The sequence below is a fragment of the Platalea leucorodia genome, assembly GCF_965183815.1.
Source record: "Platalea leucorodia genome assembly, chromosome: 1".
NCBI classification, from domain to species: Eukaryota; Metazoa; Chordata; class Aves; order Pelecaniformes; family Threskiornithidae; genus Platalea; species Platalea leucorodia.
The window spans coordinates 28,114,188-28,131,037 of NC_138823.1; the positions used below are offsets into that span (position 1 = coordinate 28,114,188).

General features: G+C 41.8%; 1 protein-coding gene across 1 annotated transcript in view; it reads left to right on the top strand.

Moving 5' to 3' along the window:
- Positions 1 to 12,680: 12,680 nt before the first annotated feature.
- Positions 12,681 to 16,850, top strand: part of TMEM64 (transmembrane protein 64) — a gene marked incomplete at its 5' end in the record, with an annotated part of 28,786 nt that continues 24,616 nt past the window's right edge. Inside the window, 2 exon segments of the mRNA XM_082315870.1 lie at positions 12,681 to 12,720; positions 13,174 to 13,292. Coding sequence (XP_082171996.1) covers positions 12,681 to 12,720; positions 13,174 to 13,292 — 159 coding nt within the window.

Genomic DNA, 16,850 nt, shown 5'->3' on the forward strand with positions numbered 1-16,850 from the left:
CTGCTCTGCCTATAAATATTTGGAAAAAATCACTGAAGACCTACTCATTCAATCCAGTTTTCATGCAGGTTCCCAAGCCTAATTTTTCTTAATAGTTCAGTGCCTTTGACAGACTCTTCCCAGCCAGTGGGAAACGCCAAACCTGGGATGTCCTGGCACCTAAGGCAGGCTTTAGACCAGCAGCTATGAACCTCAGTCTCTCTTTACCAGCCCCCTTTCTGTCTGTAGGGGACACATAATACTACTGGGATGAAAAGTATCATTATAAAGATAAACATAGTAAAGATGGAACAGTTCTGGGTCAGTAATGCACAGCGGTGCATTAGAAGTGCCTGAGTAAACTATGCGCACATCACTGTACACGGAATATTGGTTGTTCCTTGCAAGATGTAACATACATTTTTTTACAGGCTCTTTCACGTAGATCCAGACAATTTAGTAGATTTTTGGACAACTTTTTAGGCACATGTGAAATGCATAAGATGTGTGATGGTAATTAATATGCCATGTATACTCTCCTATGCCCATTCTGTTTATGACCAGCCCTGCAGGAGTGCTTTAGAAGCAAACAGTGTCATAAAAATTACTGTAATGGGGCATCCAGCAGAGACTATGGCTCATGTTGAGCAAAAGCCTGCTGTGTGGCTGGATGGCTAAGTCAGATATTTACTTATAAGATCTAAGAAAAGGAACAAAGGAAAAGATCAAAACATGACAGAAAGTCAGAAGCATGACAACGCAACAGCACAGTAAAAGAGATGCACTTTCACTCTTTATATTTGCAACATTCCCAGAAAAAAAGGTAGAAGGAAACTGCTATTGTTAGTCTGTGGCTAAAAATAATTTCATATTTAATCCAAACGCAAAGGGGTCTAGTTCACAGTACCTGTCAGACTCAGATATAAGCAATGGTCCTGAGCAGTCCATACACCTCAGCTCCTTTCCCCTTCAGAAGGGGGATCATCTTTATATTGCAAAGCTTTAGTCACCAATTATTTGTCAAACCTGGGAGGACAGTTTTCCATACAGCTGAAGAAGGGAGTGAGGCTCCAACAAAGGGTTAAGTCCAGTCTTAAGGGTCCTGGTCTATATTGGCTCTGAAGAAGCCATTGACTACAGAGTAATTTTAGGAGCCTGGTTAATTTATTCAAGTGCTTGCGGCTTGTTGGGGTGTGTAAATAATTACCATTTCTTCTTCCGTGCCTATGTACCCTCCTACCAATGCCAACCTATGAGTACCATGTTTTGAATTAAGAAGTGTTTGAGGACTGCCACTGAGAAAAATGCCAAAGGCTTTCTGCCTCGCAACTGGGCCAAAAGTAAGCGCCTATGTACATATAATAGACAGCACAGCAATCTGGGGGAGTGTCTGAGAGCTATGACATGGAGTCATGGTTTTGGCTTTTGGCAAAACTTCAGTGCTTAAGCTCTGCTTCAGGTGCCCAAATATTTTTCTAGGTGCAGGCCATCATCCTTCATATGCAACAGGGATTTAATTATATGAATAACAAGATCATGGATCCGAGAAGAGTATCTCAAATTCATTTCAATAGCTGGATTTCAGAAAATTGAAAATATTTTTTAGAAACATTGTATTATTCCAATGGTTTTGTGAAATGACGCATTTTCTCTCTATGCTTCCCAGGCTGCCACTGCTCCTGAGGTACACAACTCCCATGAAGTAGTACCTGATGTGACGATGCCAGCCCTCTTCTTTGCTTTTCAGTTTGAAAACCTTTGGCAGTTGTTGAAATTCTGCTCTTAGGAACAGCCACCTGCCTTGTTCCAGCTCAGTGATTTCATCACTTACAGCCACGCGCACGGGGCTTAGTCTGCAGGCAGCCCCAGGCGGGCAATGCTTACAGCCTGGTGGCACATCTCCTGGTACTTCTCACCTGATGGAAAGCCAAGAGCTCTTTGATGTCTTTTTGGCTGATGTTTGTGATCATACTGTTACAACTGACACTCTGTTTTGCTTTCAGAGCATCTTTTTTGGGGGACAGAATTCTTGCAGAAAAAGCAGATATGGAGCCATCTTATTTAAAAAAAAATCTCTAGCAACTTTATATTGCCAGGGCATTCGGTGACAAGCACTCTGCTCCCCAGCTGTTATCATGTTCAATGCTAGGCTAAGGAGAATAATGTAACAAAATGCAAAAAAAGGAGGAGGGGGACTTAGGATGTGATGTTCTCTGTTATTGATTTTAACAATAATTAATACAATTAATAGGTCAATAATTAATACAGTTAATAGGTGTCTACTTGAAATAAAAAAATCAGTTTTGCTAAATGACAGAACCAAAACCTTTAATCCAAACTGTGCAGCTTTGGAGAAATTTCTATCCAAATGCAACTCTGGACTAGAAATTGAGATAGTTTCCAGTAATGAAAGTCAAAGTTTTGGCCTACTTCTGAATATTGTGCTTCTTTGGAGAAATTCTACATAAAGTATTCCCAGAGAAGTTCTACTCACAGATGAGATTTGAAATTGAGAATAGCAGTAAGTGATGTGGACAAATGCATCCCACTAATGCTGTTGTTATCCCGGTGCCAGGCCTGCGAAAGCTGGTTCAACGCCGCTATGCTAGCCCAGCCCCAAGACAGCTAGGTTAAATTCCTGGCCATATTTCACACTTTCTGTAGGGTCCTAGACAAATAATTTAGTAGCACTGGTGTGCCTAGGAGCCCCCAGATCCACAAATTATCTGCAAACTTGCTGAGGGTGCACCTTGTCTCATCATCCTTGTCATTAACAAAGATGTTCTATAGTACTGGTCCCAGTATCAGCCCCTGTGGTGCAGCACTATGGACTGGCCTGCAGCTGGGCTGGAGAGGCTGAGAACTGCGACTGTTCAGCCTGGAGAAGAGAAGGCTTAGATGGCACCTCATCAGTGTATATAAATATACAGATTGGGGCAGGAAAACAAAATTCTACAGATAGGCATATGATCTCAAAATGTGCTCACTCCCTGCAATACTAGCAGGGAACTGTAAACAAGATTTTAGGATGTGTATTCTCTACAAAGGCCAAAATACACAAACTTGATCATGAAAGGATGCAATAAAACAACAGGGGCATTGTATGCTTTTCACTTTGAGAGGCATTTTTAGCATTCAGGGACCGATTGTACAAATCACATTAAAATTAATGGGAATTGCAAGACTGAGTTTTCTACATGGAAGACTTATCCTCTCTGTGAGATTTTAAAGACTATTACTCTCAGTTAAAAAATAAATAGACAGTTTATAATTCTTTGGTGTGTTTCTGTGCTGACTTATATAAATACAAGAAAAGAATAATTGTGTTCTTTTGTGTCAGTCCGTTGATCTTTAGAGACCCCCCTGAAGCAATGCTGCTGGTGTGAGTAAAGGATCTAACAGTATCAGATAAGAAGCTGACTCCTTTCATTTCAGTTAGCATGAGAGCTGTAGGAATCAATCACCATTTCTTCTCTCCTTTTCCTTTTTTCCTTTTCCTTTTTTTCCTTTTCCGTTTCCTCCTTTTTCTTTTCCTACAGAGCTCTAAGTGTGAATTCCTTCCCTGGGAAAGATTTTAACCTGAAGACTCAGCCCCTCCCCATCATTAGGGGGTTCCTGGAACAGCATTCTGTGTTTGGAGGATTGAGCCCTGAAGTAGACACAATACTGCAGTGGATGATAATGACAGAACTATGGGAAGAGTTAGAGGGGGAAGAACATTATGTGTTCAAATCCCTCAGGTTGTTTTGAAAATTGTACCCACGATTATCAGTGAATGTCAGTGACATATTCTTACTTACTAGGACATGCCTTATAAATATTATACCAGGCATAGCAATAACAGTCGCAGGCATTTTCCAGTTAAAATAAGGAAAACTGTCAACCCAAGTGAAAAACTTGCTAATTAAAGCTTCAGATCTCATTTAAAAAAATGAAGGCTTTTGTGAATCTCCTCACTCTCCAAGTCAGAGAACAGTTTGCCTGGATGAAATGTAGCGAATTTGTAAAGGCCAGTTTTTCATTTGGATGCTAATCAGGAATTCTGATTTTCTGTAAGAAGACCTGACTAATAAAAAGTTATTATTTTCCTCCCCTTTGAATACAGATTAGATGACTAGATATAGGTATTTCTGATGGACAAATATCAGTATTTAGATGAGTTTATATTTAGATTTTGATTTTTCTGCCGTAATGGGACCTCTTCAAATCTCTGGCATTTGTGACAATTATTGACAACTATGGCAGTACATAAATGGATGGAAAGTTAATATTTTTATTGCAGACACTCCTAGAAATCTTAATCATGGATCATTACCCTGGTATGCTAGATGCTGAACAGCTGCAGGACAAATAGCAATACTCACTGGTGAATGATACAAATCACATCATTTTTGTTAAAAAAACCACATAAAAAACCCATAAACATAATGAAATTCCACCTCCCTGAATAGTCCTCAATAGATGTCTGCTTCTCTTTACCTCAAATCATCTCCTCAGTAGTTAGGGGATAATAAAAGCAAATATCCTGGAGACAATAAATCTATACTGTCCAGTTCCTTGTGATATGCTGCCAGAGTAACGATTGGGTTAAATTTCTGTGATATTTTCTGGGTCATTTGGGGCAGTGAATCTGAATCCCATAAATCCATATTGCTAACATTATTGTCTCATAGAGTGCATTCATTGCCTTGCGGATTATATCATAAAAAGACTATTTTCAAAAGGTCATTGGTAACTTACACCTAATTAGGGATTGTTCTCAAACTCTTTTGCTATTCAAAAATTGAAACTGGTTGCAAATGGAATTGTCTGCTTTGAAATGTTATTTTTTTCTAAATATATAAGCAGTTGATTATTGAAAATAAAAGATTTCAGCATTGTCTGTTGTTTATAGGCTCAGAGAACACTGCCTTTCAATTAGAAATAAGAACTTTTTCACCAGAATAGGATATTTTTTGCTCACCTCCCCCTATCTCTAATTGATATTAAATACTATGTTAATTTTTATTTTTAATCTGTTCATGCTGGGCTGCCTTATCCAGTTCTATATAGCTACTACAGCTGTGCCATCTTGTGGTCTGCACAAAGCTTGTAATGTTTCGTAGCTTGGAAAGTAATCAGAAGTGTAGCAACTTGTCATCAGCCACGGCCAAGGCGGCACGAATGAAATGGCACCCCGCTAAGCAAGAACCCAAGCACCCTGTTAAGCAGAGGATGCTTCACAGACGGGTACATGCCCAAACCAAAGTTTCAGGTCAGCAGGCTCCCGGCTTGGTGGTCAGGGAGAGCAAGGGCTGTCATTGTGATAACATCCAGAGGTATTTTCATCTTCAAAAAGCACACATGTCCTACTTGGAGTCTCAATAATTCATGGCAAAAGCATACGTAAGCTTTTCTATAAGGTCCTGTGTTTTTTCCAAAGCAGAGGATTTATAACCAACCCGCTGCTATCGCAGTCCACCTTAGGCTGTGGATCTGCATGTTGGTTGAAGTCACTTATTGTGGGCTTGTTGCTGTTCTTGTTGCCTTTCTTTGTTTTTAGGAGCAGCAGCAGGTGGGTCTACAGGGGCTAGATAAGAGCGGATTCCAGTTTCACTTAGAACTCCAGAGCAAAGAAATTGCTTTTTTTCATGTAGGACTGGCCTTTCAATCCCAGTGTTAATAACCTGTGCTTAGATAGCAGTTTCTCCTGTTGAGAGGAGAAGAGGTGGTTTTCCTTACTGCCATGCAATTTGGTATCCCTTGGGCTTCTGTATGTCCAGCTGTACACTAGAAATGCCTTACAGCTGCTTTTTCCTGCTGTAGGATGGCAGCATTCAAGGTGGCCTTTCCATATGCTGATTAGGTGCTGTCCTAAAATTGCATATGCATTTATTTGCCTCTTCTGGGAGACGACCTTCTCCCTGATAGTTAAAAATCTTTTCCTGTTTTCCAGCCTAAACATATTCGTGGCCAGTATATTCCTATGTATTAGTGTCAGCTAAAAAGTCCTTTTCTTTCCCTGAGGTTTGGTTTTGATAGCTTTACAGAGAATAATTACTTCCTCTTTCAGCCTTGGTTTTGCTAGACTAACTAAACTAAACTAAACTAAACTAAACTAACTAAACTAAACTCTTCAGTGTTCCTCTCATTCAGAGAAGCTGTCAGTTCCCTCGTCGTGTCTGCTTCCTCTGCACTGGTTCACATTTGCTCCTTTTTTTCACAGGAAGGGACAAGGATTTTATGCCATCTTCCAGAAGCAGCTCACAAGGAAAATGTTGTTACATTTTTCTTTGCTAGAAGTAGCTCAAACAATACTTCCTATGTATCTTTGCTTCTTTGAAAATGCATCCTTGGTCCATCATCTCCCCAGATGATGAACTGTAGTCTGTAACACAAATCTTATTGTAGGTCCAAAGGGCATGGCCTTACAATGTATTTGATGGAAGCTCATTGCACTGCTGTGACTCCATGCCCTAAGGTCCTCTAGTTCCTCCTCTATTATATAGCAGTCTTCTGATTTGTCACATCTGCAATTTCAATTAAAAATAATGTTTTAAGGTGAAGAACAAAAGCTTGCTCTGTGTTCAGTATTTGCTTCCAACCAACACAGCAACCTGTTTTCTTCACCAGTTGAAAGATGGCCTGGCAGTGCTATCAATTGGAGTTGAGTCCAGAAGGTTTTGTGGGGTTTGTATGGCCCTGCAGAGCACTTCTGAAAGTGTCCACGCTCGAGGAATGTGGGAGGCATCGCCACCTCTGCCCTTGCTGGATACTGAAGCCCTCCCCAGAGCTTGCAGCCCAGGTGAGGATTTCCCCAGGAGGAAGGGAAGGGGCTTGCGATATGGGCTCCCACCGGCTGGGTGATGCAGCTCAGGGGCCAGGGCAGCATTGCATTCATTTGCTGAGAAGCCCTGGAGCATCTGGTATAACAAACTCAGGAACCTATGGGGTTGGGGGAGGAGGAACAGTGTAAGTACTGTTACAGAACATGACTGAACCCACCCCAAATCCTCGAGGACCTCTACTACTAACCTCCTTCCAGTGTAGTCATTTTCCTTTCAACAGAATCAGATTGTCGTCTGCCCTGTTCCAAACCTCATGCACTTTTACAGTTCTTTTATGAGTTCCTTTCTCATTCATTTAACAGATATATTCCAAACCTGTTCCAAACCTCATGCACTTTTATAGTTCTTTTACGAGTTCCTTTCTTTCTCATTCATTTAACAGATATGATCCCAAGTGGTGGCACATTAAATGTTTTCCTCAAGTTCGGTTAGATGAGATGTGCATTTCCTATTCAGATCTGTTAGCACATCAAAGAAGCTTAGTCTGGCATGATCTACCATTGGTAAACATATGCTGCCTTTGATCTCATTTTCTATTAACCTCTGTGAGCTAAAATTATAATAGATGTGCAGTTTTTCTAATTAGAAATCAGAGTTCTCACGAGTCTAATTTTTATTTCTGCTTTAACGGTTTCCTTTTGTTTCCTTCACATCTGCTTTACATTCATGAGTATCAATGTGAGTATAAATATATATACATACCATGTCCCTGAAAAGTGGGAGATTAACAGGTAGGCTTGCTGAACTCCATTAATCTACAGATCAGGTACAGCACAAGCTACAGCCTTAGGAAATGCTGTGTTTGCATCTGCCGCAGACTGCAGTAGAGAAGTCAGGACAGAAGTATCACAGGCAATGGGTCTAAACCAGGGCTCTCCGTGCCCCAGCTGGGCTGCTTGGGCACAGCCACCGGCTGCCCTCCGGCCACCGAAGCAAATGCTCTGCCTCCAGTGGGCCCCGCCAGCGAGGCTCTGAATAGCATGTGGCTCTCAGATTTTTATTTTAAACGGTCCACTCTTGTCTTAAATCTCAGAGATCTGTTATTTTTCTCTTCTTACCTGTTGCAGTTTTGCTGTAAAAAGCGTACAAAACCTAAACTGTTTTCAGCTTTCGAGCAAAATGACCCAGGCTGCAGGCATGCTCTGGTCTCCCGTCTGAACTCTAATCTGCCATGGGACGAGCACTCCTCTTTTAATTTAGATTTTATTTTTTACACTGCAGCCTAATACTGCCTAACCAAAAGTTTCAGTGAATTTTCTCTGGTATCTCCTAATTAAAGTGCTAGAACAGCATATTTTCAGCAAACGTGCTGCCTTCTGGCTCTCAACAAGAGTTCGTTGAACAGAGTAATAATATTTGAATAATCTTGCCAACTTCTCACATTAAAGTGTTTGCTCAGAACTGAACAAGTAAATCATGAAATATGTTTGTGATTAAGGCATTTGACAAAAGTTGTAAAACAGTAAAATGACATTGACAAATACTCAGATCACTCTCCCTTAACATCTAAAGGAACAAGAAATTTATGTTACCTTTTTAGAAAATAGGGTTTATAAATCCCTAATTTATATTCTGAAGTATAAACATGGTGCTTATACTCATTTTCACTCATTTTGAGCTTATTATATTTAAATAAAAATCAGAATTGTAATCTGATTAAACAGCATGAAGTTGGTTTGAACAACATAATTTCTTTGTTTTATTGGCGTTGTCATTCCCAGTGAGTTTCTGAAACTGAATGCTTTAGAAATTCTGACTCTTACCTACCAAGTCATTAAAACAGGAGATTTAAAGCTGTGCAAAGCTAGTCTCCTACTCCCATCTGCATGACATTCAGCAATTTTGTTTAGTCTTTAGAAAGCTGTGGTGCATGGAAAGAGGTTTACCAGTCACACCTGGTTCTCATCTTACATTCTTTTCTTTCCCTCCGTTTTACATTTAAATCTCTACAATTGGAAGGATATAAACAGGTTAGATGAGAGCAGCAGAAATAAAATGCATACATGTACAAACTCCATCTGCACAAGGAGCATTGTCCACACTAAGCCTTCCTCACAGATAATAATTTGGGAGCTAAGAAGGGCTAGTAGTATTTGATTAAACGATGAAAGCAGTTAACAAGATGATGACATGAGATACCTACTAATGGACTATCAAACAATTTCTACAAACCACAAATTAAAGCAGGGAAAGTGCTTACACTGAGATCACTCTCCCCGTTGGCCACATGAAGACAAGCATGTGCACTGTTTGCAGAAGCTGGCACGGTCCGTTGGATGCTCCTCGCTCCTTAGTAGCACTGTGTGTTTCACTGGATCATCCTTAATAACTCAAACCTGTTGGCTCCTGATTCTGTTTCTCAAGGTAGAAAGTGACTGAATTACAAGAAAAGATTACGAGGAGGGTGCTTTAATTCTGGTGAATATAAGAAGAAAGCCTGTGATTGATACAATGCACAAAAAATCACAAAAGTGCCAGATTTAATCCTTTCCCCATCTGTTTTTACTCAGCACTTGATTTGTCAATGTGAATATTCTCAGACAATTCCAGTTTCTTGGCTGAGAGGGCATTTAATGTCTGAAACCCTTGTATCAATGAGAAAGTTTGTGGAGATGTATGGCAGCTGTATTTTTGCTCTTTTATTTATGTATTTTTTAATATTTACAGAATCCCAGCTGATGTCTCTTTTATCTGTAACAGACAAGATCCTCATAGCCTCAGGACCTTGGTCCAGAGGAGTCTCTCCCTTCAGCTGCCTCTGTAGTTCTGTTATCCCCATGCCACCTTCCTTCCCACAAACCTTAGAATCATAGAATCGTTAAGGTTGGAAGAGACCCTTAAGATCATCAAGTCCAACCGTTCACCTATCACTGCCAAGTTCACCACTAAACCACATCCTCAAGCACCACGTTTACCCTTCTTTTAAATACCTCCAGGGATGGAGACTCAACCACTTCCCTGGGCAGCCTGTTCCAGTGCCTGACTGCCCTTTCAGTGAAGAAGTTTCTCCTAATATCCAACCTAAACTTCCCCTGGCGCAGCTTGAGGCCGTTTCCTCTCATCCTATCGCTTGTTACTAGGGAGAAGAGACCGACCCCCACCTCGCTACAGCCTCCTTTCAGGTAGTTGTAGAGAGCAATAAGGTCTCCCCTCAGCCTCCTCTTCTCCAGGCTAAACAACCCCAGCTCCCTCAGCCGCTCCTCATAAGACTTGTGCTCTAAACCCTTCACCAGCTTCATTGCCCTTCTTTGGACACGCTCCAGCACCTCGATGTCCTTCTTGTAGTGAGGGGCCCAAAGCTGAACACAGTACTCGAGGTGCAGCCTCACCAGTGCTGAGTACAGGGGCACGATCACCTCCCTGGTCCTGCTGGCCACACTATTCCTGATACAAGCCAGGATGCCATTGGCCTTCTTGGCCACCTGAGTACACTGCTGGCTCATGTTCAGGCGGCTGTCAACCAACACCCCCAGGTCCTTTTCCGCCAGGCAGCTCTCCAGCCACTCCTCCCCCAGCCTGTAGCGTTGCATGGGGTTGTTGTGACCCAAGTGCAGGACCCGGCACTGAGCCTTGTTGAATCTCATACAGCTGGCCCCGGCTCAATGATCCAGCCTGTCCAGGTCCCTCTGTAGGGCCTTCCTACCCTCCAGCAGATCGACACTTCCACCCAACTTGGTGTCACCTGCAAACTTACTGAGGGTGCACTCAATCCCCTCATCCAGATCATCAATGAAGATATTGAACAGGACTGGCCCCAACACTGAGCCCTGGGGAACACCACTTGTGACCAGCCGCCAACTGGATTTGACTCCCTTCACCACCACTCTCTGGGCTCGGCCGTCCAGCCAGTTTTTAACCCAGTGCAGAGTGCACTTATCCAAGCCCTGAGCAGCCAGCTTCTCCAGGGGAATGCTGTGGGAGACAGTGTCAAAGGCCTTACTAAAGTCAAGGTAGACAACATCCACAGCCTTCCCCTCATCCACTAAGCGGGTCACCTTGTCATAGAAGGAGACCAGGTTAGTGAAGCAGGACCTCCCTTTCATAAACCCATGCTGGCTGGGCCTGATCCCCCGGTTGTCCCGCATGTGCCGCGTAATGGCACTCAAGATGATCTGCTCCATGACCTTTCCTGGCACCAAGGTCAGGCTGACAGGCCTGTAGTTCCCCGGATCCTCCTTCCAGTCCTTCTTCTAGAGGAGCGTCACATCTGCTAACTTCCAGTCATCTGGGACCTCCCCGGTTGACCAGAACTGCTGATAAATGATGGAGAGCGGCTTGGCAAGCTCCTCTGCCAGCTCCCTCAGTATCCTCGGGTGGATCCCGTCTGGCCCCATGGACTTGTGAGCATCCAGGTGGAGGAGCAGGTCGGTGACTGCCACCTCTTCCACAACTGGGGCTTCATTCTGCATCCTATCTCCATCTCCCAGATCAGGGGCCTGAAAACCCTGAGGATGACGAGTCTGACTATTAAAGACTGAGGCAAAGAAGGCATTAAGTACCTCAGCCTTCTCCTCATCCTTTGTGGCAACGTTTCCCTCCGCATCCAACAAAGGAGGGAGATTGTCCCTGGTCCTCCTTTTGTCAATGATATATTTGTAAAAACATTTTTTGTTATCTTTAACGGCGGTGGCCAGTTTAAGTTCTAGCTGGGCCTTCACCTTTCTAATCTTCTCCCTGCATAACCTCACAACATCCTTGTAGTCCTCCTAAGTTGCCTGCCCCTTCTTCCAAAGGTGGTAGGCTCTCCTTTTTTTCCTGAGTTCCTTCTTGCTTGACACTGTGCAAAGCACTATATGGACCATCCTGGTCCTGGCCATCCTGCCTACTTGCTCAGCAGACACATGTGGAAAACAGGAGTCTGCCTGGGAGGTGGCACACACCAGAGGAACATCTACACTGAACTTAAGGATAGTTGGTGGATGAGTTATCTAAACTATCCTTTCACGTTTTTTAGCGCACACTAAAACTGTCTGTGCTGTGCTCCTTCGTTCTTGCATGTGGCAATAAAACGGCCATTTGAGGCAGAGTCCTTAACTCTCACCTTAGCCTTAATTAACAGCTAAGACTTATCATCCCTTCTTGCTCTATGCTGTTGACAATGAGGAACGTACAGGCAGTTGAAAAGTAAACATAAGTACTTATCAGGTGGATCTCACTTGAAAAGGACGCAACTAAGATTTAAGACATTTTTAAGCCACTAAAGCGGCCCTTAGTAAAAGAACATCACCACTGTCCATGGGAGCCTGGGAGTAACTCTTCTGCTAACTCTGGACTACCTAAGGAAAGGGCAAAGACTCATCTGCAGAAGATTAAAACCCTGAGCTTGCTGGAGAGGCTGTGGTAAGATCTTATGCGTCCAACCGATTTGGTGAGGTGCCAGCGCTGCAAAGAGGGTGTGCACCCTCTCCTCCTCCCAAGGACAACGTGTTTCATTTGCTACGCAGGTAACACGTGCACAGAATGTGTCTGTCTCCACTTTATAACTCCCGTGTACTTCAGCTGCTGCTTCTTCTAGCGTCCTCCTTCGGTGGGAAAGCCACGCTGTCTGCAGTGTGTGCACTCTGTCTAACCATATCTTCATGCCAAAGGTCAGATTTCCACATGTGTGCTCAGTTATAAATGTCCGCAATCTCTGGCAAATAAGCCTTGATTCTTGTGTTGGTACTTGTTTTTACACTTGTTTCTTTCCTGTCCTTCAGAAGAGATGTTGGGTCCGAATCTACCAAAACCAGCCTGGCAAATATTTGTCAGTAGCTACCTCTGACAGTTTCCCACCCACAAATCATTTGCTTCGACTCCCTCTGGCCCTGCTATGTCCTGCCTGTACCTATAGCTGAGCATTTTTTTTAAGTTCTTTTCCCTGTCTTCGAGAAAATGAACGTCCAGCTAAAGCAAATCTCCATTCACTTCATTTGTAAGAGCAGACAAGGAAATTACACAACAGGTCTGCAATGCGACTCCATCCTCTCTCTAATTCCATATTACCCTAAAGAGAACCAATTAATTTTTTCACCATGCTCCAAGTGCATCCTTTCTTTGGAAAGCTTTTTTCTGTTAATTGAGATACCGTCTGTGTATTTTGCAACTTCAAGCCTTATTACTCCCTCCTAATTTTTTTAGTTAAGCTTCTTTTCCTAATCTACCCAGTTCTCTCTGATCACCTCTTAAAAAGCTGAAGGGCCTCATTTAGCTAGCACTCCTTTCAAACATACAAAACTAGATTTAAAGCTGGGGTGTACTCTAGATTTACAGCATTTACTGGTATAGTTTGGTATCAATACTTAACCCTTAGACAATCTTCAAACTCTGAAATGCCATATACGTAAAGCTGTAATGTCTGTGTTGTAATACACTTTTGTACTGGCAGATGGAGTAAGAGACTCATACCCAGAAAAAGTGGTGGTGGTACAAGTGTCTGTCTTCAGCATTTGTAGAACTGAGTTTCAGATGAACAGAGTATATAAAACAAAGGATAAAATTAAAAAGGTAAGACATTTACTGTAGGACAATTTCTCCTGTGGGAAATGAAGCTTCATTAAAAACTGAACAATCTGAAAAACGCATTGCTTTTCATTAAATTCTATGATGAAAAGAATTGAAAAGCATTTTAACAATGTCAGTGTGATTAATTTTGATCCCTTTCAGAATAAATTGTCGTGTTTGAAACTTAAAGCTCTTTACTAGTTAATTATCTTGGGGTAATGCATTTTGAATTTCCTGAAACAGCATCTCATCCAGAAACTTGTGTTTTAAGAAACTATAAAAAGTTTGTTTTGTTCCCATTCAGAATGAGCACAACTTTCAGAGTCAGAATTTTCCTACAAATTCTGATTGCTGAGCAGCTGAAAATAATTGGAATGATGGTATAGCAAAAGCAATTTGTGTCTCAGCGGAGACAATAATAAAGTTTAGAAATTAATTCTAAAGCTGGTGAATTAGTAGCCACATTCTTCCATCACTTCTGCCAATGTAAAATCTTGCGGGAAAGGTAATATTAACGTTTTTTGTTCTGGGTCTTTCCAGAAAAGGCCAAGTGCTCTTGGTCTCTCATTCTCTTGCTGACGTAAATTTAATACTGATGTTAATCTAGATCTGTATTGTGGTAAGTGATGAATGAAGCCGACTATGTTTTCTTAATTTTAATGCTGGGGACCTTCACGACATCTCACAGAAATGTGCGGGTCTAAAATGATAAATATCCACCACTGGAATACATCACTGGGACATATATCAGAGCTAGTTATTTCATTGTTAATCTTACAACCCACAAATCACTTCTGTCCCTTGTGTCGGCACCAGTTAAAACTTCTGCACCTAGAAATTTGCTGATTCTGGGAACTTTACTAGGTCATGAGCCAGAGTAAAATACTGGCTAGTTCTGCTGTATATACAGTTTTAACAAATGAAGTTAAAGCTTTGCTTTGTTTCCAAAACAAGCAAATTCAAGCAAACCTATAGAGAAGAAGGGTATGATCAGTCACTGATGATACTTGCACAAATTTCAGTTGGGTTAGCAGATCTCCATTTACATGACAGCCACAGGGTTACACAATTACCTTTTAATTATCAGGATGGTAACTGATTATTCATTATTACATATTATATAGCATCTACTAGTGTTACTGGGAACTGCATTGCTGGGATAATGTTTTGCTATTGCTCTGCTCACATCACCTCACCATCCTTTGTTAAATCCATGCCAACACAAGCGTCCTCTCTTCTCTGCATAAGTTTCAAATTGCTTTTGTCTGGGTGCCATGGCTCTGCTCTGCTTCCTTCCCCCCACAACTTTTTTACCATTATTCCTGTTAATATCCACCCAGAACAATACACTTATTTGGAATGAAACAATTGAGCTTTGTGTGCTCTTTCTAGCAGAAGAGTTTTTGCACCTGGGCAGTATGTAACAGCCTTTGAGTCTCCCTCTTCTTGGAGACTTTCTCTCTCCTTCACTCAGTGACCCGTTCCTTCTGCTCACTTTACTGCGTAACTCACATGAGAAAACAACAGTATAATGGAGAGTACTGCTTAGTGAAAGAGTTTCCCAAGGTGGCCTAATTATTTGGCAGCTGTACTGGTTTCAGCCAGGCTTATGGGTCTAAATGCAAGCCTTTGCTTTGGTTTTGTTCTTCAGAAATAGCAACCAGAGGTGTCCTTGGTGCTTATGAATTGGTTTGTCCTTCCTCTTGTCCTTCCTCTGCTTCCTTCCCTCCTCCTTTCCTAGGTTCCACTGGAAAGTCCTTTGTGTAACTATAACATCTGTATTAATCTAATTAGTGCTAATTAACACCTCCATATTTAGTTTGAAGGATGAAAGTGGTTCTTGATGACAGAAGGAAGAGAATACGAAGAAGGATCATTACATCTAGAAGATGGGGTCTGAGGCTGGGGCTGGGACAACCTCTACAGCCAGATCCAAGATGGGCTGCACAAGCTGGTTTGGAAAAGCCAGCTTCAGAACTAGAGGGACGGCACTCCAATTTATTGGCAAAATCCCTTACAGTTAAGTCACCACATTTTTGAAATAGTGGAGTTTAGCAGAGTATGAGTTTGGCAGCTGTTGAATCTTAAGAGAAAAGAATAAATTTATATTTCCTTGTCATACAGACAATTTTGCCATCAAAGCAGGCAAGACATTTTTATTCCTCTCTTTCCTTTGCTTTTGTGTGTATATTGCAGGAACTACAGTTTATAGACTCCCAAACTGTCTGTAAACACTGAAAAAAAATCGATTGTGTGATTTGGCAGAGGTTCTGAGAAAAAAGCAGCAGTAGAAAGGCATTTGATGCACATTTGTTGGCATAGCAATAAATATGAACAAAACTATGCATGGAAACATCTGTGAGCAGGGAAACCGCATCAAGACACTCTATTTCACTTAGAATTTCTTACTTAATCAGTGGCAAAATTACAGAAATATTTGTTTTCTCCCTTGCTAAGGATATGACAAGGGTTCAGGTGTCCCCACATTTGGCACTCCCGTGAGGCCTGTTCTGCCCATCATTCCTAGCTGAGCAGTTCCTGAAATCTGTTCATGGGCCAGAAATCCTAGTCTCTCATAGGCTTCAGATGGACTTTGAAATGCTTACAAACCCTTTGCTGAGTATTCTGAGTATTTCTCAAAGCCTACTCTCCTGTCTTTTTCTCCATGGCTTCCCTTTCCAGTGTCCTTCAGCATAAAGAATAAGGCTTAATTTATTTTTGGCAAGCATTAAAGAGAACATTTCAGGTGCTGGACAACCCAAACAAATTAAATTATTTTAAACATAAATGGCAACAGAATCGAAATAAAACACAAGCACTTCTTTTATTGGATGGGCTATATTTGCACTGCTCTTTCTCTCAAGCTCTCCATCTCTGAGTATTTCTATTTTCTTTTTCTTCAGTCCTCAGCACTAAAGCTGGCTGTATAAAGCTATATAGCCTATACAAAGCTATAATTCTGCTAAATTATAGCTACTTAGAATGGGTAAACTTTCTAAAAAGTGTCTAGAGATGGGCAAGAGACTAAGGGTTTGTATCAAGCTCTCATTCATGGTTGTCTCTGCTCACCATGGCCAAAATCTCTCTGGATAATGCAATTAGAGCTGCTAATTCCTGGGGGCTTTTCCGAAGAGGGAACCTGGCCTAATTCAGGGAGTGATTGAGCTCCAGAGAAAGAAGTACGAGCGTGTCTCCATCCGCTGCAGTGTATGCATCCGATTGCATGCCTAAAAATGGCTCAGAGTTGGCCATAAGGAAGACACTCTGGTGTAATTTACTCTTCTTTCTGTATAGTTAATAGCATTTTCCCTCTCCTCCCTCCCATATGGTAAAGGAAATCACAAAGGACATTTTTTCAGTCTCAGAAGACCCCGCGTTGCTGGGCTGTGGGAGATCCATAGAGGACAAGTCCTTTACAGGATCCTGGGCTCATACTGTATACAATACAGCTAAACCCAACACTTTATAAAGTGCAAAGGTTATTAATATGCTCTCTGGGAAAATCTGATTGGCATGCTGATATTCTGAACATTAGATGAGGTCAGACAGAATAAATTATTG